Source organism: Malaclemys terrapin, chromosome 14 (assembly GCF_027887155.1).
Source record: "Malaclemys terrapin pileata isolate rMalTer1 chromosome 14, rMalTer1.hap1, whole genome shotgun sequence".
NCBI lineage: Eukaryota > Metazoa > Chordata > Testudines > Emydidae > Malaclemys > Malaclemys terrapin.
Window position 1 is genome coordinate 40,413,240 of NC_071518.1, and position 25,159 is coordinate 40,438,398.

Below are 25,159 nucleotides of genomic sequence, written 5' to 3' on the forward strand. Positions count from 1 at the left end.
CTTTCCCAGGAAAGTAGTTCAGCTCTTGTACGATAGATCTGTAAGTGTTCTCTGCGCTTACTGAGCAAATGGCACAAAGAACACGGCCCTGGAGCAGAGCTGTGGAGACAGAGCTCTTGGGACAACCACTATATTGTCAGCTGCAATTAATTATGTGAACAAAGACTAAACATCACAAGAGTTCCAGTCCTTGTGCTGGGCAGTGTAAACTGGTCCCTAGCTGGTGTCAAGAGGGCGTTTTCTCCCAGGGTCAGTGAGGTGCATCTTTGTGGGGTTTAATGGCTTTCTCTGAAGCATCTGATATAGGCCAGTACTAGGAGGGGAGTGGCAGGTACTGGGTGTGAGATTGGCTAATAGACAAGCACCTCCTTCTTGAGCTCTGCTGCTGAGAGATCTTCATTGTAGCTCCCTGTGGAAACATCTCTCTCTCGCGGGTTGTATTTCTGTCCTTTGTTGCATGGTGTTGGACAGCCCAGTGCTCGGTAGCCCTCCAATGGAGCTAAGAACTGAATTCTGCTCTCAGGCACTCAGGAATGCGGACAGCCTCATGAAATCGCTCTCTGCCTTGGATGCCAAAGTGAAGGTCCAGACTGCTCCCAACAAGGACGTGCAGAAGGAGATTGCAGACCTCAGTGAGGTGGGTTGGGACCCCGCCCCTCCAGGAGCATTGCATCAGACTGGCAGGAGCAGAGAAGAGTGAGATGCCTTAGCTTGGGTTCTTAAATCAAAGCAAGTCACTTAGCAGTTGGGGCCAAAGGGTGCATGGGACCTGTGTCTAGTGCCTAAAGGGCTGCTTGGGAAACCCAGGTTCAATTCCCTGCTCTGCCAACGTCCCTGGATCTCTGTGCCTCAGTCCCCACTATTCCAATAGCAGTAATAGCCCTGTCCTGCCTCACACGGGTGTTGAGGGGCTAAATCTGCTAGAGGTTGGGAGGCACTGGGACAGTACGGTGATGGAGGCCACAGAAGTATCCTAGGTGGACCGTGCATTGCAGATTGAGCGAATGCCACCTCGTTCTCTGTCTCATGTGTGACGTTGGGAAGGGAGTTTCTTGCTGGGTGCTCTGCTTGAGTGGCTTTTGGGGTTTAAAGCCAGTTCATTAGGGAGGGGAGCATAGAAACCTCGGCCTCCTGTTGAGATAGGCCTTGAGCCTGAACCCCGCTCTTCTGCTTCCAGACACTGGCTACCGCAGTTATCCCACAGTGGCAGAAGGATGAGCTGAGAGAGGCGCTCAGAGCACTGAAGAAGGTTATGGATGACCTGGACCGCACAAGCAAAGCAGACGTCCAGAAACGAGTGAGCCCATTAGCCCAGCTGGATAACGCTGGTGGGATGGGGGTTATGGTGGACATCCGTGTGGCCTCTGCTTCCTGCTCCCAACCCAAATAAATGTATGCTGCTCTCCTCCCTGTGGAAGGGGCCTGCGCTGCCTAAATGTGGGGGTCTAGCTGGCACCCACCTTTTCCAGTCAAGGTCTCTGTTTGTTTTGCTCCATGCCTCTGCAGCTACCTCATGGGAGTGAGGTTGGACAGTCCTCTGTAACAGTAATAAATGTATTCAGCTGACCACCAGGGGTGCTGTTGGACAGAAAGGTGGGCGAGCCACCTTAGTTCCTGGAAAATGCTTCAGGGCCAGCCGAGGGCCTGATGTGGGGTATTCATGGGTTGCAGCTGAATGGACTGGTAGTTATTGCTTCTGACTCCATGTGGTAACTGGTGACTGCATTGGGGAGGCTGTGTACAGCACAACCTTCTCTTGGGTCACATACACAGATCGTCCTCTGCACATGCTCAAGGGTTGCATTGCACTCCTGGCTGGCCAGAGGTGAAAGTAAGCCGGTACGGTGTACCGGCAAGAGCCAGTATGCCGTGCCGCACCGGCCTCCGCGGCGGGGATTTAAAGGGCTCTGGCGGCTGGGCTGGGGCCGGGATTTAAAGGGCTCAGAGCTCCCCGCGGCTGCGGGCAGCCCAGAGCCCTTTAAATCCCTGCCCCAGCCCGGCAAGGCTCGGGGTTCCCCGCAGCTGCGGGAGCTCCGGCCCCTTTAAATCCTGCCCACAGCTCTGGTCGCTGGAGCTGCAGGGGGGATTTAAAGGGCCTGGAGCTCCGCGGCGGCCAGAGCCTTTGGCCCTTTAATTTGCCCCTGAGCCCTGGGGGCTCCCAGCCACCTCTGCAGCTGGGAGCCCCAGGTTGATTTAAAGGCCCTGGGGCTCCTAGCCACAGCCGGTGCCCCAGGGCCTTTAAATCTTGAGAGGCCCTGCCTCATCCGGTTGAGCCCACGCCCCTCAGGACTCCGGCAGTACCGGTAAGTCCTGTAAGTTACTTTCAGCCCTGTGGCTGGCCCAGTGTTTGGGTCCGTGCAGGATTGGGGTGGAGTGATCAGGGAGGGGAGGGGGGAGGTGGGGAGTTCCAGCTGGCAGAGGTTTGAAATCTTGCCCTGTCACTAGTGGACCTCCCGTGTCCAAGCGACACGCACCGATTTACAGTCTGACTCGCCGCTTATTCTCGCAGGTGCTGGAGAAGACCAAGCAGCTCATTGACAGTCATCCGAACCAGCCACTGGTGGTCCTGGAATTGGAGAGTGGAGCTTCAGCAAAGGTAACCCAGCTCCCAGGGCAGAACAGCCTCTCCAGGCCCCTGTGTACACACGGAACCTAGCCTTTGGATTTGTGCTCTGGGCAGGCGGACACTTCCGCAGCGTACTCATTACACAGCCGGTTTGAGAGCCTCCATCTGGGGGCACACACTAGGGTGGGGAGTGGGGTGTGCTGCTGTTCACGTGCTGGGTCTCTGCACCCCTCCTTCTGGGTTAACTAAGCCCACCCTAAACATAACCAGAATGGTGAGGATCTCCATTACTTGTCCTTCTAGCTCTCCTCTGCTTCCACATCCCAGCTTCCAGACTCTGGCTGCGGATGGGGATCCCTTCAAAAATCTCTCAATGACTTTCCTAAGTGACCCAAGTAACGGTAGCCCAAGGAGGTAGCTAGAATAAGGGGAAATACAGGCTGGAAACATTTCTGAACAGGAAGATTTGCAGAGAAGCAGCGGAAGTTCTGTCACATGGGACATTGAAAACTAGCCAGGTGAGTACAGTGTGTCCTGTGCTGGCCCCCAGGCAGGGACTAGGTGGAGCCTAGGACAAGCGCAAGGGAAGAGTGGAGTGTCATTCTCCAGCTCTGATTTCTTAGATTCTGTAGCCTGTCCAGCTGGTTTTGTTACAGGCGGGAGCAAGCTTATTTCCCATCCCCCTCCATCTCAAGTAGCCACGAGCTGAATCCATTCTTTCGTCTTTGCGGCGCTTGTTTGGCTGTGCTGGTTGAGTGAGCTCTACCACTGACAAGCACCAGTCGTAAATGGACAGTCATGGTAAACGAGGCTGCAGCCATCCGCTTTGAATGCCCCTGTTAAACTTCTCCATGGACAGCCTCCCAGCTCTTCTCATTCCAGCCATCCCTCCTGCCAGTTTCAGGGTAACTGCACCAGCTTTCCCCCCTCTGGTCCCAAGAGGCCACTTCCATCTCCCAGCCGTCACCTCTCCTGAGCGGAGACCTGCATTGTACTCCCTCCTGACCAGGGGACCTTTAAGGCTGCACTCCTCCCTGCCTACACTGTGCTATTGCCAGCAAACCAGACTGCCTACAAGGCTGCACTTTGCCTCCTCTCCAGAAGATAGGCCTGGTGCATTGCCTGCAGTTATAAGTTAGCATGCAGCATTACAGAGAAATCCTATTTACAAAAACAAAAACCCATAGGCACTGGAGGTCACCCCAACTCCAGTCTCAGGCTCTAGTAGATGTCAGTCCTTCAGAACCCACAACTGGGTTTTCCCTGTAGTGACAAGTTCATAACTGGCTCTGACTCCAAACCAGAACCAGGCTGGCAGTTCAGAGGCCCGAGCTATATAAAGCAATGGCTGATCTCCAGTTTCTGGTAACAGGTGATCAGCAGGGAATGACCCATGCCTTAGACCCTAGCTTCCAAAGGCTGGGATTTTCCATAACTGGAGATGGAGGAAATTGTAGTAACCTGCCCTCGGGAGTCTGCAGGAAATCTACTGAAGACTTTTTGTCCCCAGAGTCCAGTGTTTGGCACATTTTCAATATAGTCCTTGGAGCTCCCAGGTCTCCCCACCGATCTTGAGAGCCATCCAATCCCGGCCCACAATAAGACATCGAGTTAATAGCTTTCAAAGATATTGCCAGAAATTGCCCTATGTGTCACAGCTCCAGCCACCCACTTACACAGCCCTCGTCTCCATAGTATCTGCAGGCCTGTTGGCTTCTGTGGGGAAGTAGAACATTGTTCTAGATCTAGAATTCTCTTCTGGGGCCATTACTGCGATCTGCACAGCATCTCCCTTGCTATGTTCCATTACCAGAGTCCAGGACCTTTCTGCGTTGCGCTGCTGGCATGTCCCTTGTGTAGTAATGTGCTGGGGGATGGCGCACACAGTGGGATTACAGACATCACATCCTGACAGCGCCCCCTGGGCTGGCAGCATCTCACAGTATAACTGGAGTCGTGTGCATCAGCTTATCCACACACACAGCCTGTCCTGGGAGTTCTGTAAATACACCAGATCTTTCTCCGAGTGAGGGAGCTCCATCTCCTTTGGAAAGACTTTGTGCCTGGTGCTCAGGGACTTGTTTCTTGCCAGTCCATGCAGCCTCTCTGCTCCCACCCTCCATGCGGTCCACTTCTGCTGATTAATCATAGAATCGTAGGACTGGAAGGGACCTCGAGAGGTCATCTAGTCCAGTTCCCTGCTCTCATGGCAGGACTAAGTATTATCTAGACCATCCCTGACAGGTGTTTGTCCAACCTGCTCTTAAAAATCTCCAATGATGGAGATTCCACAACCTCCCTATGCAATTTATTTCAGTGCTTAGCCACCTTGACAGGACGTCTTTCCTAATGTCCAACCTAAACTTCCCTTGTTGCAATTTAAGCCCATTGCTTCTTGTCCTATCCTCAGAGCTTAAGGAGAACAATTTTTCTCCCTCGTCTTTGTAACAACCTTTTATGTACTTGAAAACTGTTATCAGGTCCCCTCTTTCTTCTCTTCTCCAGTCTAAACAAACCCAATTTTTTCAATTTTCCCTCATAGCTGGTTTCTAGACCTTTAATCATTTTTGTTGCTCTTCTCTGGACTTTCTCCAGTTTGTCCACATCTTTCATGAAACGTGGTGCCCAGAACTGGACACAATATTCCAGCTGAGGCCTAATCAACACAGAGTAGAGCAGAAGAATTACTACTTGTGTTTTGCTTACAACACTCCTGCTGATATATCCCAGAACGTTTGCTTTTTTTGCAACAGTGTTACACTGTTGACTCATTTAGATTATGGTCCACTATGACCCCCAGATCCCTTTCCTCAGTGCTCCTTCCTAGGCAAGTCATTTCCCATTTTGCATGTGTGCAACTGATTGTTCCTTCCTAAGTGGAGTACTTTGCATTTGTCCTTGAATTTCATCCTATTTACATCAGACCATTTCTCCAGTTTGTCCAGGTCATTTTGAATTTTAATCCTATCCTCCAAAGCACTTGCAACCCCTTCCAGCTTGGTATTATCCACAAACTTTAAAAGTGTACTCTCTATGCCATTATCTAAATCACTGATGAAGATATTGAACAGAACTGTGGGACCCCATTTGATATGCCCTTCCAGCTTGACTGTGAACCACCGATAACTACTCTATGGGAATGGTTTTCCAATCAGTTATGCACCCACCTTACAGTAGCTCCATCCAGGTTGTATTTCCTTAGTTTGTGAGACAGTATCAAAAGCCTTACTTAAGTCAAGATATACCACATTTACCACTTCCCTCTATCCAGAAAGCTCTTTGACAGGGTAACAAGCCATCAGGTTGGTTTGACACGATTTGTTCTTGACAAATCCATGCTGTTACTTACCACCTTACTATCTTCTAGGTGTTTATAAAACGATTGCTTAGTGATTTGCTCCATTATCTTTCCGAGTACTGAAGTTAAGCTAAGTGGTCTGTAATTCCCCAGGTTTTCCTTAGTCACCTTTTTATAGCTTGGCACTATATTTGCCCTTTTCAGTCCTCTGGAATCTCTCCCATCTTCCATGACTTTTCAAAGATAACCACTAATGGCTCAGACATCTCCTCAGTCAGCTCCTTGAGTATTCTAGGTATCACTTTTCAGGTCCTGCAGGCCTGAGTGCTGCAGAGGTGCTGCTTGCTGCTTCGAGGCAAAATGCATGAGGAAGATCTTGATCCAGTATCTTGGCCTGGTAATGGCTTGTGTCAAGTTATCTTCAGGGCCAGTGGGGACTGTCCTGGCTGGGGCTGCAGAGTAATCTGTGTGGGAGCCTGCAATGTGCGGTGTATTCTGAGGCCAGGTGGAAGGTATGCTGGGATGGACAGGTTCTTGCCATGACTCTCTGTATATATGTGTCACTCTACAGGCCCTGAATGAATCTCTGAAGCTATTCAAGGCTTATTCCCCTCAGACTGCGGCCATGCTCTTCTCAGTGGATAATGAAGCTGGAAAGATCACCTGCTTATGCCAAGTACCTCAGGTAGTACCGTGTGTGTGTGCGCATCCATGCGCCCAACCCTGCAGTCATTCAAATGGAGGGTTAGAGCACTCACCACCAGCTGGGGGCCACTACAGGATTCCTGCATCCCTCATGCACAGGGGTGTCCACCATGTTTTGGAAAAAAAAAAAAAAAAAAAAAAAAATCCTGAGAAGATATACCTCTCTCATAGAACTGGAAGGGACCCTGAAAGGTCATCGAGTCCAGCCCCCTGCCTTCACTAGCAGGACCAAGTACTGATTTTGCCCCAGATCCCTAAGTGGCCCCCTCAAGGATTGAACTCACAACCCTGGGTTTAGCAGGCCAATGCTCAAACCACTGAGCTATCCCTCCCCCCAGTGGTTCCCAAACTGTGGGGGGCACAGAGGAAGGTTTGACGTGGCCAGGACTAGCCCCCATGGGACCCAGCCCCACCCCACCCCCAGCACCGGTTCCTGGCCCCACTCCCAGTTGTGACCCCAGTCTCTGCCCCTTTCCCCCTGGGAGCCGCGGCCCCGCTCCTGACCCCGGCTCTGGGGTGAGTGGGGCAGACAGGGGTAAGAGGTGGTGCAACCCTGAAAAGTTTTTGGGGACCACTGTTGTAAGACGAGATCAAAAAATAGGAATAGACACAAACCCTTGAATTAGGATCCCATAAAATGGGCAGCTGCCACTGAGGAGAGAGGCTCTAGAGTACTACCTGGTCTTTTTTGTAATTCCTGTCCTCTTGCTCTGACTGCGCCCCTTCAGCCTCGCACTGGCATCCAATGGCATATTGCAGTTTTTTGTTCTGTTACTGGTGCAAGAGCAGGGCTTCGCCTTACTACAAAGAGCAAACCAAGAGTCCGAGCTTCCTGAGGTGACATGAGCAGTAGATGCTGGAGCCAGGCTTGGGCATTGGCAGGTGCGAACTCTGTGCAGCAGATATTCCATGAGTGAGAGCTCCCTGCTGCTCCAGTGAGGAACGTGTCTACCGGCTGCTTTGCTTGGCACTTTAATTCTGTGCCAGTGGTCCCTAGATCTGCCTGGGCGGGAACCGGGTCAGGCACAAGGTGCGGAAGGGATGCCATACTGAAGAATAACTTCAGTAACTTGGTCCAATTTAAGGACAAACTTCCTGGGTAGTTTCAGGGATATACAATGGGGGTTATTCAGAAACAGCTATTCTGGAATAACACCACATGCAGACACTCTTCATCTGGAATAAGAGGGCCTTGTTGCTAGTGTAGTCTAACCCACTTTGAAAGCTGTTCCTGAAAACCTCTGTGTAGACAAGCCTTCAGAGTGAAATCGCTCTGGATCAGGCTCATGGCCATTGATTAGATGAAGTCCACTCACCTCTCTTCTGTTCCCTGTTTCCCATGACACACTCTTTCCCCCTCCCCCGCCCCCCATTGTTCAGTTGGCTCTCACTTCCCTATCACTGATATTATCCTGTATATATTGGGGCCCAGCATCTCCCTCTGCCCTTTCACCCTGGATGCTGTATTTATAGACCATGTGAAGTACTGGGCTTCTCGTCCCTGTGACAAAGTGGGACTGTTCTTAATGTTTCCTCTGAATACTGTGTGGGTACCTCAGTTTTCCCTATGCATTTCTTAAGTCTCTAGGTGGTGGGATAAAGGCCAGTGTGCATAAATCACTGACATTCTGTCTCCCTGGCAACAAATGGCCAGGGCCCTCCCCCCCTGCAAGGAAATAGCTAAAGGTGAACAAAGAGATCAGGTGACCTCCTGGCCAGGGAAAGAGACAAAGCCCAGAGAAGGAGGGGCTGGAGGGGGTTTTCAGTTTGGAGCTGGTTTGGGACTAGGAGTGAGGGCAGACGGGGGTGTCTGGCTCGCAGGATCCCAGAATGGACCCGGCCGAGGGGTCCGGTTCGCTGTACCTACAAGCTCTCTTAGACCGTGTTCCTGTCATCTAATAAACCTCTGTTTTACTGGCTGGCTAAGAGTCACGTCTGACTGTGAAGTGGGGGTGCAGGACCCTCTGGCTTCCCCAGGACCCCACCTGGGCGGACTCGCTGTGGGAAGCGCACAGAGGGGCATATGCTGAATGCTCCCAGGAGAGACCCAGGAGGTGAAGCCGTGTGAGCTTCTTGCCCTGAAGACAGTCTGCTCCATGGGAGAGGAGGCTCCCCAAAGTCCTGACTGGCTTTGTGGGGAGCAGTTCCAGAGCATCGCCTGGGGACTCCGTGACATCCTCCAACCCCTCTTTTCTCTCCATGGGATGCCTGTAATGTAAACCAGTGGTTCTCAACCAGGGGTACACAGAGGTCTTCCAGGGATACAGCAACTCATCTGGATATTTGCCTAGTTTTACAACAGGCGACATAAAAAGCACTAGTGAAGTTAGTACAAACTAAACTTCTTCTTTGAGTGGTGTCCCTGGAGGTGCTCCACTTTAGGTGTTGGTGAGTCCTTGCGCCGCAGGTCGGAGATTTTAGGTAGCAGTGCTCGGGTCGCGCATGCGCAGTAGTCTTGCGGTGACGTTGGCGCCTCCTTCTCAACCATCCTCCGCTGCAGACAGAGCTCAGCGGCAGTGCTGCCTCTTCATTTTTCTCCTTCTAGAAATAAATTTAGTTTTAGATCAGGGGTCGGCAACCTACGGCACGCGTGCCAAAGTTGGCACACAAGCCGATTTTTCCTGGCATGCGGCGTGGGCTAAGCCACTCAGCCCCGCCGCCACTCTGGAGTTTCCGCTGCCAGCTGCCGGCTCCTGCGGGACCTGCCACGGGTCCAACTCAGCACCCGCTGCTGGCCCTGGGGGGGAAGGAACCCCAGGCTGGCAGCGGGCTGAGACCCCAGCTGGCAGGGGCCGCCGGTGAAAACCCCAGAGCCGCGGCGGGCTGAGCCGCTCAGCCCGCCCCGGTCTGGAGTTCCCACTGCCGGCTCCTGCCAGCCGGGTCCCCGTGGGTCCAACTCAGCACCCGCTGCTGGCCTGGGGTTCCTTCCCCCAGGCTGGCAGCGGGCTGAGATCCCAGCTGGCAGGAGCCTGCAGCCGAAACCCCAGAGCGGGGGTCGGGCTGAGCCGCTCAGCCTGCCCTGCTTTGGAGTTCCCGCTGCCGGCTCCTGCCAGCCGGGGTCCCCGCGGGTCCAATTCAGCACCCGCTGCTGGCCTGAGGGGGAAGGAACCCCAGGCTGGCAGCGGGCTGAGACCTCAGCTGGCAGGAGCTGGGGGCAGAAACCCCAGAGTGGCGGCAGGCCGAGCCAGTCGCTGCTCTGGGGTTCTGGCTGCTGGCCCCTCGCCAGCAGGGGTCTCTACCACGTAGCTCCACTCACCTTGCTTTCGGTTGGAGGCTCTCTTGCAGACAGGGTCCAGGCCTCCAGCCCTGCTCAGGCCTACCAGCTCACCTACTCCACTCACCTCAGCTGCCAATCTTGGTTTCCAGCCCTTGCTCATCCTGCTTTCAGGCCTGGAGTCCCAGCAGGCCACCCTTTACATATAACAGTAGTTTGGTTATATATTATAGACTTATAGAGAGACCTTCTAAAAAGCGTTAAAATGTATTACCTTCGGCACACCACTGCTGAAAGGTTGCCGACCCCTGTTTTAGATTGTAGTTATATAGTTCTTAGATACATAGACTGTTAATTAGTCAGTTATTCAAAAAAAAAATTTCTTGAGGGAGACCCATATCCCCCAGAAATGTGCTCATTGTAGCAACCTAAAGGGTAGGGCAAGGCGTGACCAAGGTCTCCGCCTCAAGATGATTTTGATGGAAAAATATCTTCAGCTTCCTCAGGAAACCAAATCCACATCAGCAGAGCTCTCTGAGCAAAACCTCTAATAACGGGAGTGCTCAGTCTTCCAAACCATCTAGGAAATGAGCTGCGACACCCCCCCGCTCCCCTCCGGGAAAGGGAACACTCAGAAAAAGAAGAGGTCCCCAGTGAGATCGGTATCCTCGGTGCCGAGCTCATCTAAAGCGAGAACCTTTGAGGCTCCGGAGCATTGGCCCCTTGTGGACCTCTGCCGAGCCCCGCTGCACCGACATGGAATCGAAACGTCATGCCTCCTCCACAGCACTGACCACTCCAATGCAGAACTCAGCACCGAGACCAGTTCCTCTGGCAATGCTGCCACCATCAGCATCAACTCATTCGTCAGTACTGGCAGACAGATCGAGAATGGCGCTATCTCGATAAAGGTGGACCACAATAATGGCACGACACCGACCACATCTGCACCACTGCAGTTTCCGCATCAGAAAGACATAGCGGTCTCATCGGTACTGCAGTCACTGCTGCTCGTCCCCGAGCAATCACCGGGCCAATGAACGGAGCAGCTCCTCACATCGCCTGCCTCAGTCTCTCTACAGTGATGAAGAGGGAGGATGCAGAGGGTAGCCAGTTCTCATAGCATTCTTCGCCTACAGAGAGACCACCTCCATGGGAAGCTGCCAGAACCAATCCCTGCCAATCTCATGAGATGCAACAATGGTATGGGCAACCCTGATTCTGCCCACCACCACCTTTCCCTATGCAGTGGCCTCCCTGGGACCCCTGGGCGGCGTATAGAGCCCACTATAGTAGATCCTCTACCCCAGCCCGACAGGAAATTCATTCTCCTCCACCTTCCCCGAGCAAGGAAACATCGGAGGCACTTGAAGGGGTGGCAGAAGAAGAGGAAGAAATTTCAGAACAGGAACAGAAAGGCATTTCACCAGCTCATAACTCATCTTCCTCACCTGATGAGGCTGTCATACCACCACCTCCAAGTACAACAGATGACCTGAAACCGTTTCAGGACCTCTTCAAAAGAGTAGAGGCCAGCCAGGACATTCTGCTTGAGAAGGTGCAAGAGAACCAGCACAAGCTGCTACAAATATTGCAGACATCTACTTCATCAAAAATTGCACTTCCTATCAACGATGCGATTATGGAGCTGGCAGAGAATATATGGCAGATCCCTGCAACTGTACCGCCTACCTAAAAGGGCTGACAGAAAGTACTTTGTACCAGCAAAAGGGATGGACTTCCTTTTCTCCCACCTACAACCCAACTCCCTGGTGGTTGAAGCTGCCAACCATCGCAGCAAACAACCTCAATTCCGCTCCACCCCCCAGGATAAGGAGCACAAAAGATTAGACCTTTTTGGTCATCAAGTGTAATCGTCATCCACACTCCAATTCAGAGTTGCCAATTACTCAGTCCTCCTGGCAAAATACAACTTTGATAACTATAGCAAGCTGCAAGGCTTTCTAGAGGCCCTTCCAGAGGACAAACGTCCCCAATTCACTGCCATCATGAACAAGGGAGAGAGAATTGCCTATACGACTCTACAAGCCTCAATGGATGTAGCAGACACTGCTGCATGAACAACGGCCATAGCTGTCGTAATATGTAAAGCATCTTAGTTAGTCATCAGGGATCCCAAAAGAGCTCCAAGGGAAGGTGGAGGACTTTCCGTTTGACCAGGAAAAGCTCTTCTGCACATAAACGGATGAGGTCTTACACACGATGAAAGGTTCTCGGGCCACCCTGTGCACATTAGGCATATACACACTGTCTACTAAGCGACGCTGGTATACACCATACCAGAAAGGTAGAGACACATATTTCCAACACCCACAACAACAGCAATTTGATCACAACAGAAACAAACAACGTCCACAAAGACGTAGGGCTCCACAGAACAAGTCCTCGTCTTCTCAAACATCTGCAACCGAGCCACAGTTTTGAAGTCTTGGTTGAGGGTCTGAACGACCTCCCCCACAGTACAGTGCTGCTAGACACTCCTACCCCAACTTTTGGCCACCGCCTGCGCCCATTTTACTATGCTTGGGCAGCAATAACAACGAACCAATGGGTACTGGAGATCATAAGATCGGGTTATGCCATTCCTGTCCCTCTTCAGGGATCCTTCTTACAAGCACTTTTTACAACAGGAAGTGAACCATCTCCTACAATTTGGTGCCATGGAGCAAGTTCCAAATCAATACAAAGGGAAGGGTTTTTACTCCCATTATTTTTTCACCAAAAAGAAAATCAGTGGATGGAGACCCATCTTAGACCTTCAGAAACTCAACAAATTTGTGCGCAGTCACAGATTCAAGATGGTCACACTGGCCACAGTTATCCCTACACTAGACAGGGGGGACTGGTTTTCAGCCTTCTATCTCCAAGATGCCTATTTCCATATTACCATACACCCGGCTCACAGATGATTCTTAAGATTCTCTGTAGGGTCCAACCACTACCAATACCGAGTACTACCCTTTGGTACCCTTTCCACTGCCCCTCAAGTTTTTTCAAAAACCTTTCAGGTAATGACGCGGCCCACTTACAAAGGAGAGGAATGATTATCTTCCTGTACCTAGACGATTGCCTACTGAAAGGTACGACTTGGGAAGAAGCAACACACAGGGTACAGCCAGCCATCGAACTGTTCCACACGCTAAGATTGCAGATAAATATACAGAAATCTACTTTGAACCTGACACAACTACTGGAATTCATCAGGGCCTACCGCGATTCCACACAGGCCAGAGCAATGCTGCCCAACCACAGGTTCATAAATTTAACTAATCTCATATTGACAGTCACCAGCAGCCCACAAACGTTTGTGAGGACTTGCCTACAACTACTAGGTCATGTGGCGGCCACGACGTTCGTCGTGCACCATGCGAGACGACATATGCCTACAGGGCTGGCTGAGCACTGTGTACAAGCCCAGCAAACACTCTCTAAACAAGAAAGTGACACTACCCTCAAAGGTCATTGCGTCAGTACACTGGTGGACGAAACCAGAAAACATCTGCACAGGGATCCCTTTCCAACAGGACCCTCCATCACTAATAATCCTGACCGACGCGTCCCTGGTAGGATGTGGTGCTTACTTAGACCAACACGCCATACAAGGCAAGTGGTCAGCAGCGGAAACTCAACTCCACATCAATCTCCTGGAGCTCCGAGCAGTATACAATGCGTGTCGACACTTTCTCCCGATCATACAGAACAAATCAATCCGCATACTGACCGACAACATAACATGCATGTTCTATATCAATCGACAAAGAGGAGTTCGCTCCCATTCTCTCTGCACAGAAGCCCTGAAATTGTGGAACTAGTGCATTCGCCACAACATAACCATTGTGGCATCACCTTCGCTGTTGTGTTCCGACACCCCGGGACAGGTTAAGCAGACACTTCTCCGAGGAACACAAATGGGAAATACATGAATGTCCTTAAACTGGCTATCCATCCATAGACCTGTTTGCATCAGCAGCAAAGCACAAGTGCCCACTCTTCTGCTTCAGAGGGGGACTAGTACCCAAGTCACTAGGGAACGCCTTTCTCATATGGTGGAACACATCACTCCTGTATGCATTCCCACAATACCTCTAATCCCACGAGTTATTCACAAGATACAGTCCGACAGAGTGCACACATTCTGATTGTTCCCACTTGGCCCAGACAGACTTGGTTCCCTTACCTGTCGCACCTAACAGTGTGTGCTTCATGACCTCTTCCATTGTGGATGGATCGCCTCTCACAGAATGGAGGCTGGACTCTCCATCCGAATCCGGCGAAACTCCACCTCAAAGCATGGCTCTTACATGGTTCCAACGTAGCTAATCAGACTGTTCAGAAAGAGTGAAACAGCTGCTGTTAAATAGCAGGAGATTTAGCCCTTGACATACCTACCTCTAGAAATGGAAGAGATTCTCACTATGGTGCCAACAAAAACTAACTGCAGTCACGGCGCCCTACTGATCATATTAGATTATATATTAGAACTCAGAAGAATCGGGCTTAGCCATAAGCTCGGTCAAAGTATGCCTAGCAGCCTTTACAACCTTTCACCATAAGATGGAGGGAGGAACGCCAATCTTCGCTCACCCAACCACTATATGCTTCCTCGTTGTTACACGGAACATGCACCCAGAAGTCCGACAACCGGCACCACCAGGGGACTTGAATCATGTACCAAATGCCTTACAAGAGCACTTTTTGAACCACTGGCGCCCTGTTCACTCCTTCATATGTCTATGAAAGTTGTGTTTTTGGTAGCGATCACATCAGCCAGATGAGTCGGCGAAATCAGGGCACTTATGGCTGAACCTCCTTACACTGTGTTCACTAAAGACAAAATCATCTTACAACCACACACCCATGTTTTTTACCGAAAGTAGCGACGTCCTTTCATGTAAATCAAACCATACACCTACCCACGCTTTACCCTGAACCACACGGGGATACACAAGAGGTTGCCCTACATACACTAGATGTCAGATGAGCCATAGTGTTCTATTTAGACAGAACCAAACCCTTCCGCAAATCCCCAAGCCTGTGTATCTCCATAACAGAGCGATATTGCCCAGCCCTTGGAGCATTCTATCTAAATGGAGCGCTACCTGTATCCAACTTTGCTACCAGTTGCACAACAAGGAACCTCCACCAGGCATCCGATCCCATTCTACCTGTGCCATGGCTACATCCATAGCCTTCCTGAACAATGTCCCTCTAATCGATATATGTGGGGCAGCCACGTGGGCATAAGAGCACATCTTTGCAAAACACTATGTCATCACCCAGTGCACTATGTTGGATGCTATACTAGGCCTTACTGTGCTCTCTGCTACAACATACAACTCCCAAGCCCCTACCGTCCACAGTGGGGCACTGCTTTATAGACCCCTAAAGTGGAGCACCCACAGGGACACTACTTGAAATAGTTATTCACGTTGTGCAGTAATGATGGCTCTTCGAGATCTGTGTCCCTGTGGATGATCCACTACCTGCCCTCCCCCCCCCCAACTTCAAAGTTTGTACCTCGAGCTCCACAGTAAAGAAGGAACTGAAAGGGTTGGGTCATGTGCATGCTACATGAGGCGCTAACAACACCGAGAGACGATACTGCGCATGCAGGACCAGACCGAGCACTGCTACCTGGAATCTCCGATTTGCAGTGCAAGGACGCACCGACACCTAAAGTGGAGCACCCACAGGGGGAAACCTCTCGAAGAACCATCGTTACTGCACAAGGTAACGACTTCTTTCATCCCGACAATGACTTGTTTATACTGCTCTATACTCTATACACTGAACTGTAAGTACAAGGAAGTATTTCTTCACACGATGCACAGTCAACCTGTGGAACTCCTTGCCAGAGGACATCATGAAGGCCAAGACTATAGTGGGATTCAAAAAAGAACTAGATAAGTTCATGGAGGAGAGGTCCATCAATGGCTATTAGCCAGGATGGGCAGGGATGGTGTCCATAGCCTCTGTTTGCCAGAAGCTGGGAAATGAGCAACAGGAAAAGGATCACTTAATGATTCCCTGTTCTGTTCAGTCCCTCTGGGGCACCTGGCATTGGTCACTGTCAGAAGATAGGCTACTGGGCTAGATGGAGGGATAGCTCAGTGGTTTGAGCATTGGCCTGCTAAACCCAGGATTGTGAGTTCAATCCTTGAGGGGGCTATTTAGGGAACTCGGGTAAAAATCTGAATTGGTCCTGCTTTGAGCAGGGGGTTGGATTAGATGATTGCCTGAGGTCCCTTTCAACCCTGATATTCTATGATTCTATAATGGACCAGTGGTCTGACTCAGTATGGCTGTTCTTAATATTTATATTCCAATTGATTTTTTTTATAATTAGATGGTCAAAATGAGAAAGTAAGCAATTTTTCAGTACTAGTGGCTGTGCCACTTTTGTATTTTCATGTCTGATTTTGGAAGCAAGTAGTTTTTAAGTGAGGTAAAACTTGGGGTATGCAACACAAATCAGACTCCTGAAAGGGGTACAGTAGTCTGAGCCACTGATGTAAACAAAGATGGGGGCTCTTTGCCTGCTTGGAAAAGACAGCTCCTTCAACCCCTGGCACTGTCAGCCACAGCACAGAGCCTGGAAATCCTGCCTTCCCCCAGCCGGCACTGGAATTGACTCCAAACTTTGCTGTCTTTATAATAATCTGAACTCTTTTTTGCTTTTCCAGGAGGCAGCCAACAAGGGGCTGAAGGCCAACCAGTGGGTGCAGGAGGTGTCGGGGCTGATGGATGGCAAAGGTGGTGGGAAAGATGTCTCTGCCCAGGCTACGGGCAAGAATGTTGGCTGCTTAGAGAAGGCTCTGAAACTGGCCACAGACTTTGCCAGGCTCCACCTGGGCGAGTTGAAGAACTGACCTAATGCCCCTGCACTGGCTCATGGCACATAAGGGAATGCTCTCCACTCCCTCCTCATTCTCATCAGCCTGGCTGATAGGTTACAGTTTACTCTAATGGAGTCTGCAGAGGCAGATGTTGCACGTCATTCCGTCTGAATCCATTTTAGCAGACTAAAAGCAGAATCATGCCGTTGTGCTCAAAACAAGGGCTAGAGAGCCAGCAACTTGTGTCCTAATCCAGCTCTGAGGTCTCCTGCTGTGGCCATGGTTAAGTCACTTCATTTTCACCCCTCTGTCGCTGTTCCTTGACTAAAATCGAGCTGATAATACTGACCTACTTCCCAGGGCTGCTGTGAGGATTAACTAGTTAATGTAAAGTCTGCAGAGCACAATCCAGTGTGCTAAATATTAGTAAATATTGTCAACCTTCTAATAAATTAAAATGCATCAAAACCAAGAGTCTGCGCATACCAACCTCCCCTTTCTGTTACAACCACTGGAAGCATGAGCTGTAATGAGAATGGGTGTTGGAGCTGGGCTCCAAGCTGCTAGAGTATTTTGTCCCTCACCTCTGTTACCCAGCTGTAGATAATGGGGGAAGCTCTTTACTCAGTTCATTGACAATATTAATATTGCATTAATCTAAGCTGCTGTAGTTATATCACCCTCCTGCCCTTAAGCTGGACAAACCTCCCTCTGCTTGGACCTGTGAGCACTAGGCTTAGTGTTAATAAAATGACAGAGGCAGTGAGTGCTGTGAACTTAAAGGATTGTTAATTAAAAATTAACAGTTGCCATTTTTCTTTGCTGAGGACAATTAGTGTGGGAGCAGCATATTAATCAGATGATCTGGCCCTCTGCAGTCGTGCCTGCCGCTGGCAAAAATTGTCAAGAACAAGTTAATGAATCCAATGGTTCATTTGGCCTAAGAACTGCTTTTCACTGTGCACCTGGAGAAGTAGGGAAAGGAGCAATGTATACAGAGAGGCTTGCACCAGGGCCGGAGGATGGCTTCTCCCTAACATGGCCTTAGTGACCCTTGCCCTGTAGTATCTTGTAATGGCCTTATCCTGCTTCCTTTATGAATTAGTCCCCAGGCTTCCATAAAGGAGAAACAGAGGGATGAGGAAAGGAAGAATGAAGTGCAGGAAACCAGAGCAGGTATGGCTCCATAGATACTTTACCAATGTACCCTAAGGCTCAATTCAGCCTCCACAAACCTAACCCAAACCAGCATACGCCCTGTTTTGTGCTGGTATAGTGCCTGGATGGTAGAGGTTAGCACTGATGTAATTGAGCCAGCTTGGAAAAATCCCAGAACCGCCTTGTGTCTCCGGCAGGAGGGAGCCCAGCCTCGTTGGGGTGTGATCCTGGGGAAGTAGGGGGTTGATGGCAGAGACGGGAGCGAGGGGCACAGAACCACCCAGCTACCCTGTAGTTCTCGCTGAAGTGCTGCCCCAGGGTGTGTGGAAGTTCCGGGGAGAAGCGGGCGGGGCGGGGCAACAGGAACCCCCCGGTGTCCCCCTCTCCTTCCGCCCCGCCCCAGGCTAGACAGCAGCTCCTGTGCCTGAACTCACCGCAAGGGAGCAACACCCGCAGGCCAGGCCCTGGGCCCCAGCTCCCCCCAGGGGCGGGCCCCGCACATCCTACCCCGGGGCACTGCGGGAACAGGGTCAGCCCCGCCCCCGGCACGGCCCCGCCCCGCCCCGAGCGCAGGCCGCCATGGCGCTGGACCACCGGCGCGTGCCGGGCCCGGAGGAGTCGCAGGCCCCGCTGCTGTACGCGGCGCCCGGCGAGGCGGACGCGGAGGCGGAGGCGGAGGCCCCGGGCCGGGAGGCGGCGGCGCTGCGGCCGCTGCTGGCGCGGGCCGGGCTGCTGAGCCAGGCCGAGGGCTCGGCCTACGTGGAGCTGAGCGGCGGCACCAAGGTGCTGTGCGCCGTGCGCGGGCCGCGGGAGGCGGCCGAGGGCCGCGGCCGGCTGCTGTGCGAGTTCCGCCGCGCGCCCTTCGCCGCCCGCGGCGCGCGCCCGCGGCCCGGCCCCGCCGCCGCCGCCCGCGAGCGCGAGCTGGGCCTGGCGCTGCAGGAGGCGCTGGCGCCGGCCGTGCGCCTGGCGCGCTACCCGCGCGCGCGCCTGGAGCTCACGGCGCTCGTGCTGCAGGACAGCGGCTCGGCGCTGGCGGCCGCGCTCTCCGCCGCCGCCCTGGCGCTGGCCGACGCGGGCGTGGAGATGTTCGACCTGGTGGTGGGCTGCGGCCTGTGCCGCGCGCCCGGGCCCGGCGGCGCCTGGCTGCTGCAGCCCAGCGAGGCCGAGGAGCGCGCGGCCGCCGCCCGCCTCACCGTGGCGCTCATGCCCGGCCTCCACCAGGTGGCCGGGCTGCTGGGCAGCGGGCAGGGCGGCGCGCCCGAGAGCTGGGCCCAGGCCCTGCGCCTCGGCCTGGAGGGCTGCCAGCGCCTCTACCCGCTGCTGCGGCGCAGCCTGCTCCGCGCCGCCGAGCGCCGGGCGGCCGGGGGCCCGCGGGCCGCCGGGGCCAGCGCCTGAGCCGCGCGGCCGGGACCCCCTGCTCCCCCGGGCCGGGACCCTCGGCTCCCCCGGGAAACGGATCCGCCCCCCGGCTCCCCCGGGAAACGGATCCGTCCCCCTGCTCCCCCGGGCCGGGACCCCCTGCTCCCCCGGGAAACGGATCCGACCCCCTGCTCCCCCGGGCCGGGACCCCCGGCTCCCCCGGGAAACGGATCCGCCCCCCTGCTCCCCCGGGCCGGGACCCCCTGCTCCCCCGGGAAACGGATCCGACCCCCTGCTCCCCCGGGCCGGGACCCCCGGCTCCCCCGGGAAACGGATCCGCCCCCCTGCTCCCCCGGGCCGGGACCCCCTGCTCCCCCGGGAAACGGATCCGACCCCCTGCTCCCCCGGGCCGGGACCCCCTGCTCCCCCGGGAAACGGATCCGCCCCCCGGCTCCCCCGGGAAACGGATCCGCCCCCCTGCTCCCCCGGGCCGGGACCCCCTGCTCCCCCGGGAAACGGATCCGACCCCCTGCTCCCCCGGGCCGGGACCCCCTGCTCCCCCGGGAAACGGATCCGACCCCCTGCTCCCCCGGGAAACGGATCCGACCCCCTGCTCCCCCGGGCCGGGACCCCCGGCTCCCCCGGGAAACGGATCCGGCCCCCGGCTCCCCCGGGAAACGGATCCGCCCCCCGGCTCCCCCGGGAAACGGATCCGGCCCCCTGCTCCCCCGGGAAACGGATCCGGCCCCCTGCTCCCCCGGGAAACGGATCCGACCCCCTGCTCCCCCGGGCCGGGACCCCCTGCTCCCCCGGGAAACGGATCCGCCCCCCGGCTCCCCCGGGAAACGGATCCGACCCCCTGCCCCCAGGATGAGCAGGGTATGGGGCAGCCCCACTCCCAGGGGTAATTGGGGGGGGGGTCTCAGCTGCCCAGTCCCCCCTTCCCAGAGATAATCTGGGGGGGTCTCAACTGCCCAGCCCCCCTCCCAGTGGTAATTGGGGGGTCTCAGCTGCCCAGCCCCCCCTCCCAGAGATAATCTGGGGGGGGGTCCCAGCAGCCCAGCCCCCCCTCCCGGGGTAATCTGGGGGGGTCCCAGCAGCACTGCCTCTCCCAGAGGTAATCTGGGGGGCCTGATCAGCCCAGCTCCCCCTTTCCAGAGTTAATCTGGGGGTCCCAGCAGCACTGCCTCTACCAGAGGTAATCTGGGGGGGTCCCAGCAGGCCAGCCCCCCCCTGCCCCGAGATAATCTGGGGGTGTCAGTGGTAAATCTGTGACTTGAGATCAGTCCCCCCTCGCTGCTGGGGAGCAGGACAGCAGCCCCCCCTCAAAGCTAGCTGAGACCTGCCCCGCTGCTGGGGGGGAGGGGGAGGGCAGAGCCGCAACCCCACCCTCCTGCTGCTGGACTGCTAAGGGGACGGAGTAACTGATCCACGGAGCAGCGGCACCTTCTCCCAAGGGAAAGCCACTGGGATCCAAGGAGGGGGCAGTGTGACCAGAGCCCCAGGCTGTGGCTGCTCCACTCAGCAAGGAAAAGTGAGCCGAATTGGGGCCGGTCTACCAAGGGGAACACATCATAGACATTTCCAGCCCCCGTGCCCTGAGGAAAATTCTGCACTGGCATGATGGCAAAATTGTGGACATTTCAACTGTAATTGGGCCTGAAAACGAGAGGCAGAATCTGGAGAGTGAACATCTGGAGGGACTTTTTTTTCTTTTCTTCTCAGCTCCAGTACTGAGTGGGGTGAGCTGGAGATGTCTTGTAGAAGAGACTTTACAGATGGGTGTTAACACTGCAGAAGTTATAGAAACTGTGGCAAACCTTAGGGCAAGTCCCCCACACCCAGTGGCACATCGTGCCCATGGCAGCTATCGTCCGCCATACAACTGTCTACTCTTAAGTGTGTTTTTAAGTATCATAGAAATGGTTTTTGTACTTTATGGTTATGGTTAATACAATTCAGCAGATGCCACTGAGATATGAACTGGGTTTTGCAGGTGGTTGGTTCTGTGCCAAGTTTGAAGCTGTCCAATTGTTCCATTGGTAGGATTACACTTCCTTGATATTTTGGTGTGTACGAATGTATTTAGTGTGTGCTCCAGAAAAAAACTGCCCCTCCTGCCTTAGATTTGAAAAGGTTTCTGTTGCCTCCTGACTGACTGCTAGGATATGGCAAGAAATACTGCTGATCAGCAGACAACTGTTTTATTAGATGGTTTGAAATGTTTTTCTGTGATTTTTTTTTTTTCTTGGTGACATTTGTTGATTATATCTTAACTCTTCCCCTGAAAATCGAGACTGCATTTTACATGGTGTTCATTTCACTTTCCCTACAATGGAGGGAACCATGCTAGTGTGATTATTTTGGTTTGATCTGGCCCTTTCTTGTTACCTCTATGGTTGCAACTCTGCTCAGTAGGGGTTCTTTGTCTGTCAGTGCTTAATTTGCAGAGGTGCCAATCAACTCAAATTCTCCATACAATGGACATGTACTAATGCAGTTTTTTTTTTCTTTGTGGGCTTCTTTACATTTGCGTTCTTTTCTTGTTGCATTCAAAGTGTTAATAATTGCCCACAATAGGAAGAATTGGTAATGAGATCCTTCATGCCGAATGTGCTGTAATAGTGTAACTCACCCAACCCCTGGATTGTATTGATTTGGGGGATGTGTTCCAGACAGAAGTGATGATGATGAAACGGGTTGGCTGTAGCCTTTATGCTTTGTGACTAAAATGTGTGCAACAGTCAGAAACCACTCCCCAGTAAAATCCAGTGCATATATAAGACCTATTTGTAATTCACCACCAAAGATAATTGATTAGATGGGAAACATTTGTATATGATAATAAATCTTCTTACTGTGAAGTTCACTTTTTCCTGACTTTGATCTATGTGAGTATCTTAATTCATTCTCTCCTTTTTAATGGCCCTTTGATGGGAACATTTTCCAGGTGAAATCTGTGTTGGTGAAAAGTGCCAGGTCCCCAGCCTTGCAGACTGAAAATCCATACTTCTCCACGCATCAGATAGAGTATAGGCAGTGGTAGTGCTAGTTTTCACCTCCTGCCCGCTCTCCAGCTCTGAGCCATAGGGGTCACCTCTAGTGTGGAAAGGGTAGCTTTGTGCATATCAGCCTCTACTCATGGAAAAGGGGAATTACGTAAAACTTTGCTTTAGAAACTGGATTGACAGCAACAAATTTCACCATGGTTACGGAAGAGCACATTGTAACAGCTGGGCTGGGTTTGAGTCTTGTCCTAGAGGGGAAGGCATTACAGCTATTAGTGTTTATGCAGAGGTGTAGATGTTATTGATCTCCCTTAAATGGAAAAGAGATGACTAAGGGGGATATGATTGGTGTGGAGAAAGTAAATAAGTGTTATTTACTCCTCATAACACAAGAACTAGAGGTCACCAAATGAAATTAATAGGCAGCAGGTTTAAAACAAACATGAGGAAATATTTTTTTCACACAATGCACAGTCAGCCTGTGGAACTCCTTGCCAGAGGATGTTGTGAAGGCCAAGATTATAACAGGGTTCAAAAAAGAACTAGATAAGTTCATGGAGGATACGTCCATCGATGGCTATTAGCCAGGATGGGCAGGGATGGTGTCCCTAACCTCTGTTTGCCAGAAGTGGGAATGTGCGATGGGATGGATCACTTGATTCCCTGATCTGTTCATTCCCTCTGGGGCACCTGGCATTGGCCATTTCTGAAAGACAGGATATTGGGCTAGATGGACCTTTGGTCTGACTCATTATAGCTGTTCTTAGTTCTTACTTATGGGCCCCCATCATAGTAGTATTTGAGCACCCCACAATATTTAACATTTTTATCCTCACAACACCCCCCAGGGGATAGGGAAGTGCTCTTATCAAGAGACAGGGCATGGTTTCGCTGCAAGAAAGGTGTGTTTTTCTATCGAGATAGCTATCTTGGTGTGAAATCCTATGGCAGGTAAGGCACTGTAGTTTTACCTTGATGTAACTAACCAAGGTCAGCCCCATGGCGCAGGGGTATTGGGTTGATCTTGACTAGCTACGTTGAGGTACAAACATAGCTGTGCTTTGTCTCCTAGACTTTTACATGGAGGGAGCTAATTCGAGTAGCAATCACAGTGTAAAAACCATCTGTTTTTGCAGTGAAGACCTGGCCCTAAGTGAGTCTAGTGGAGCAGGGAGTTGAACCCAGATGTCCTGGATGATGACACAACCATTAGGCCATCCTTCCTCTCTTATCTAGCAACTATTTCTCACTGGCAGAACAGCACACTAACTTACCCCAGGCAAAGGCTTACAAAGTAGAATGCACGGGTGACTTTTTAACTTTATAAAACGCTTTGTTTGGGCTGAGGAGGGAGACATCAGTCTGATACTGGCTGGAGTTATGTGCTGTCACAGCTGCCTTCCAGGAAGGTTGATTATTGGTTGGACATGCAGGTAATAGAGTGGGCTTGTGCAAAACTCTTTCAGCCTGTTTGCTGATCTTTAGTTATAGCCACTATTGGTTGTAGCTCTGGGCTGAAGACAAGCTAGAGAGTACCGTGGATGAACATGGATCAGGGGTGGAAGGAAGATGATTTAGTGTCTGAATTTCTCTCCCGTGGCGAGTTGTAACTGGTACCAGAAATCGAGCAGAGCTGCACCAGGCAGAATGCTTTGAGGTAAGGGTTGTTTTAGAGAGCTCTTGAGTCATTAGTCAGCTGATGGTTGCTAGGAAATATGGCAGAAGAAGGTAATTAATAACCTGTTTGTTACCTAGCAGCTGATACACTGATCTGGAAGCACTCTGCATCAAGGCCTCTGTACTGGTGGCAGGGCAAGAGGTGGCACGAAATGAGGTAAGAGGAGCCCCTCTAAGGTGAGGGCCAATGTCCCTTACCAAGGTAAATTGGAGAAGCTTAGGGTTAAGTGAACTAAAGAGACATAGGCCAGCCTTATGTGCTAGTACTCCTGACTGTGCCTTCTAAAAGTCTGTCTAGACTGGGGATAGATCCATCCATAAGGCTGGATGTAGGGAGATAGTGCTATGGAGAAGTGACCAATCCTTTCCCTCAGGGTGGGGCTGGGTTCTAGGAAGTCCTTGGTCAGTGACTATGATATGGCCCTCTTGAAGCAGAAAGGCCAGTTGATAAGACAAATAATAAATAACTTTGCTGCATAGCACAGTCCACTGGAGGATCTCAAAGCACTTCACAGGCCTTGGGAAATTAAGCTTCACAACACCTCTATGAGGGAGGTAAAGGGTGTGACGAGCCAAGTGGCATTTGGTGGGGATGTTGAAGGTTCGGTAGAGGGACACTCTTCCTCTCTCAGTTCAGCAGTGGAAAGCGGGTAGCTGTGCTGTAGTGAGCAAACAGGAAGAGGACACTAAAATGACACTCTGCTCGTCAGGGTTAAGAAAATGTAACGACAGACTATGGTCTGTTCTGTCCGTAAGCTCTGGCATCTCTACAGTTTGTCCATAAATCTCCATAACAGAGTAGGTCCAGCTCAGTTTCTAGTCACACATGAACAAATCAAAGCGAGCCATTTACAATGTTATAGGTGGACAAGGGAGATAATGAACAGCATCTAATTAGAGCAATAAATAACTTCTACACAAACTATCGGAGCACAAAAGTTTCCTTGCTTGGGTCAAAAACTGCAGATGTTCTCAGCTCAATTAGGTAGCGCAGAGGAAGCTAGCTATCGCACTCGATATCATGCTACCCATCCTGTCTTTATTCTCCAGGCTCAAGAAAGCTATACACAGTTTTTTGCCTATGAGTTTGATGTCATGTTTGTCTGTAGGGGAATTTGCACACACGCCTTTCAGATGGGTTTCAGACATTGTAGGCAGAGATGTCTTATTTCTGATGTATTTTTCACCTCCCAATCCAATTCACTACCACAATTAACTAGGCTGGTAACTGAAAGAAACTCAGATACACTCTCCACCCTAAAATGAAGCAATTCTGCCATTTCATTCTCCCCCCTTCTCTGTTTGGGCTCCTCCTGG

The 25,159-nt window shown here is 52.1% G+C and overlaps 2 protein-coding genes across 2 annotated transcripts in view; both read left to right on the plus strand.

Annotated features, from left to right (window-relative positions):
* Nucleotides 1-17,112, plus strand: part of AARS1 (alanyl-tRNA synthetase 1) — a 39,587-nt gene extending 22,475 nt beyond the window's left edge. The window contains exons 17-21 of the mRNA XM_054048779.1: nucleotides 524-637; nucleotides 1,178-1,297; nucleotides 2,510-2,596; nucleotides 6,436-6,549; nucleotides 16,488-17,112. Of these exons, the coding sequence (XP_053904754.1) occupies nucleotides 524-637; nucleotides 1,178-1,297; nucleotides 2,510-2,596; nucleotides 6,436-6,549; nucleotides 16,488-16,673 (621 nt within the window). The 3' untranslated portion in view covers nucleotides 16,674-17,112. The remainder of the gene's footprint in view (nucleotides 1-523; nucleotides 638-1,177; nucleotides 1,298-2,509; nucleotides 2,597-6,435; nucleotides 6,550-16,487) is intronic.
* Nucleotides 17,113-18,350: 1,238 nt separating this feature from the next.
* EXOSC6 (exosome component 6) lies at nucleotides 18,351-19,855 on the plus strand. The gene has a single exon (XM_054049089.1). It carries the CDS (start codon nucleotides 18,378-18,380, stop codon nucleotides 19,191-19,193), a length of 816 nt encoding a protein of 271 aa, XP_053905064.1. The 5' UTR covers nucleotides 18,351-18,377; the 3' UTR covers nucleotides 19,194-19,855.
* The last annotated feature ends 5,304 nt before the right edge of the window (nucleotides 19,856-25,159 follow it).

Excerpts from the sequence above, each read along its gene's own strand:
- EXOSC6 (XM_054049089.1), top strand. The coding sequence starts at position 18,378 with ATGGCGCTGGACCACCGGCGCGTGCCGGGCCCGGAGGAGTCGCAGGCC.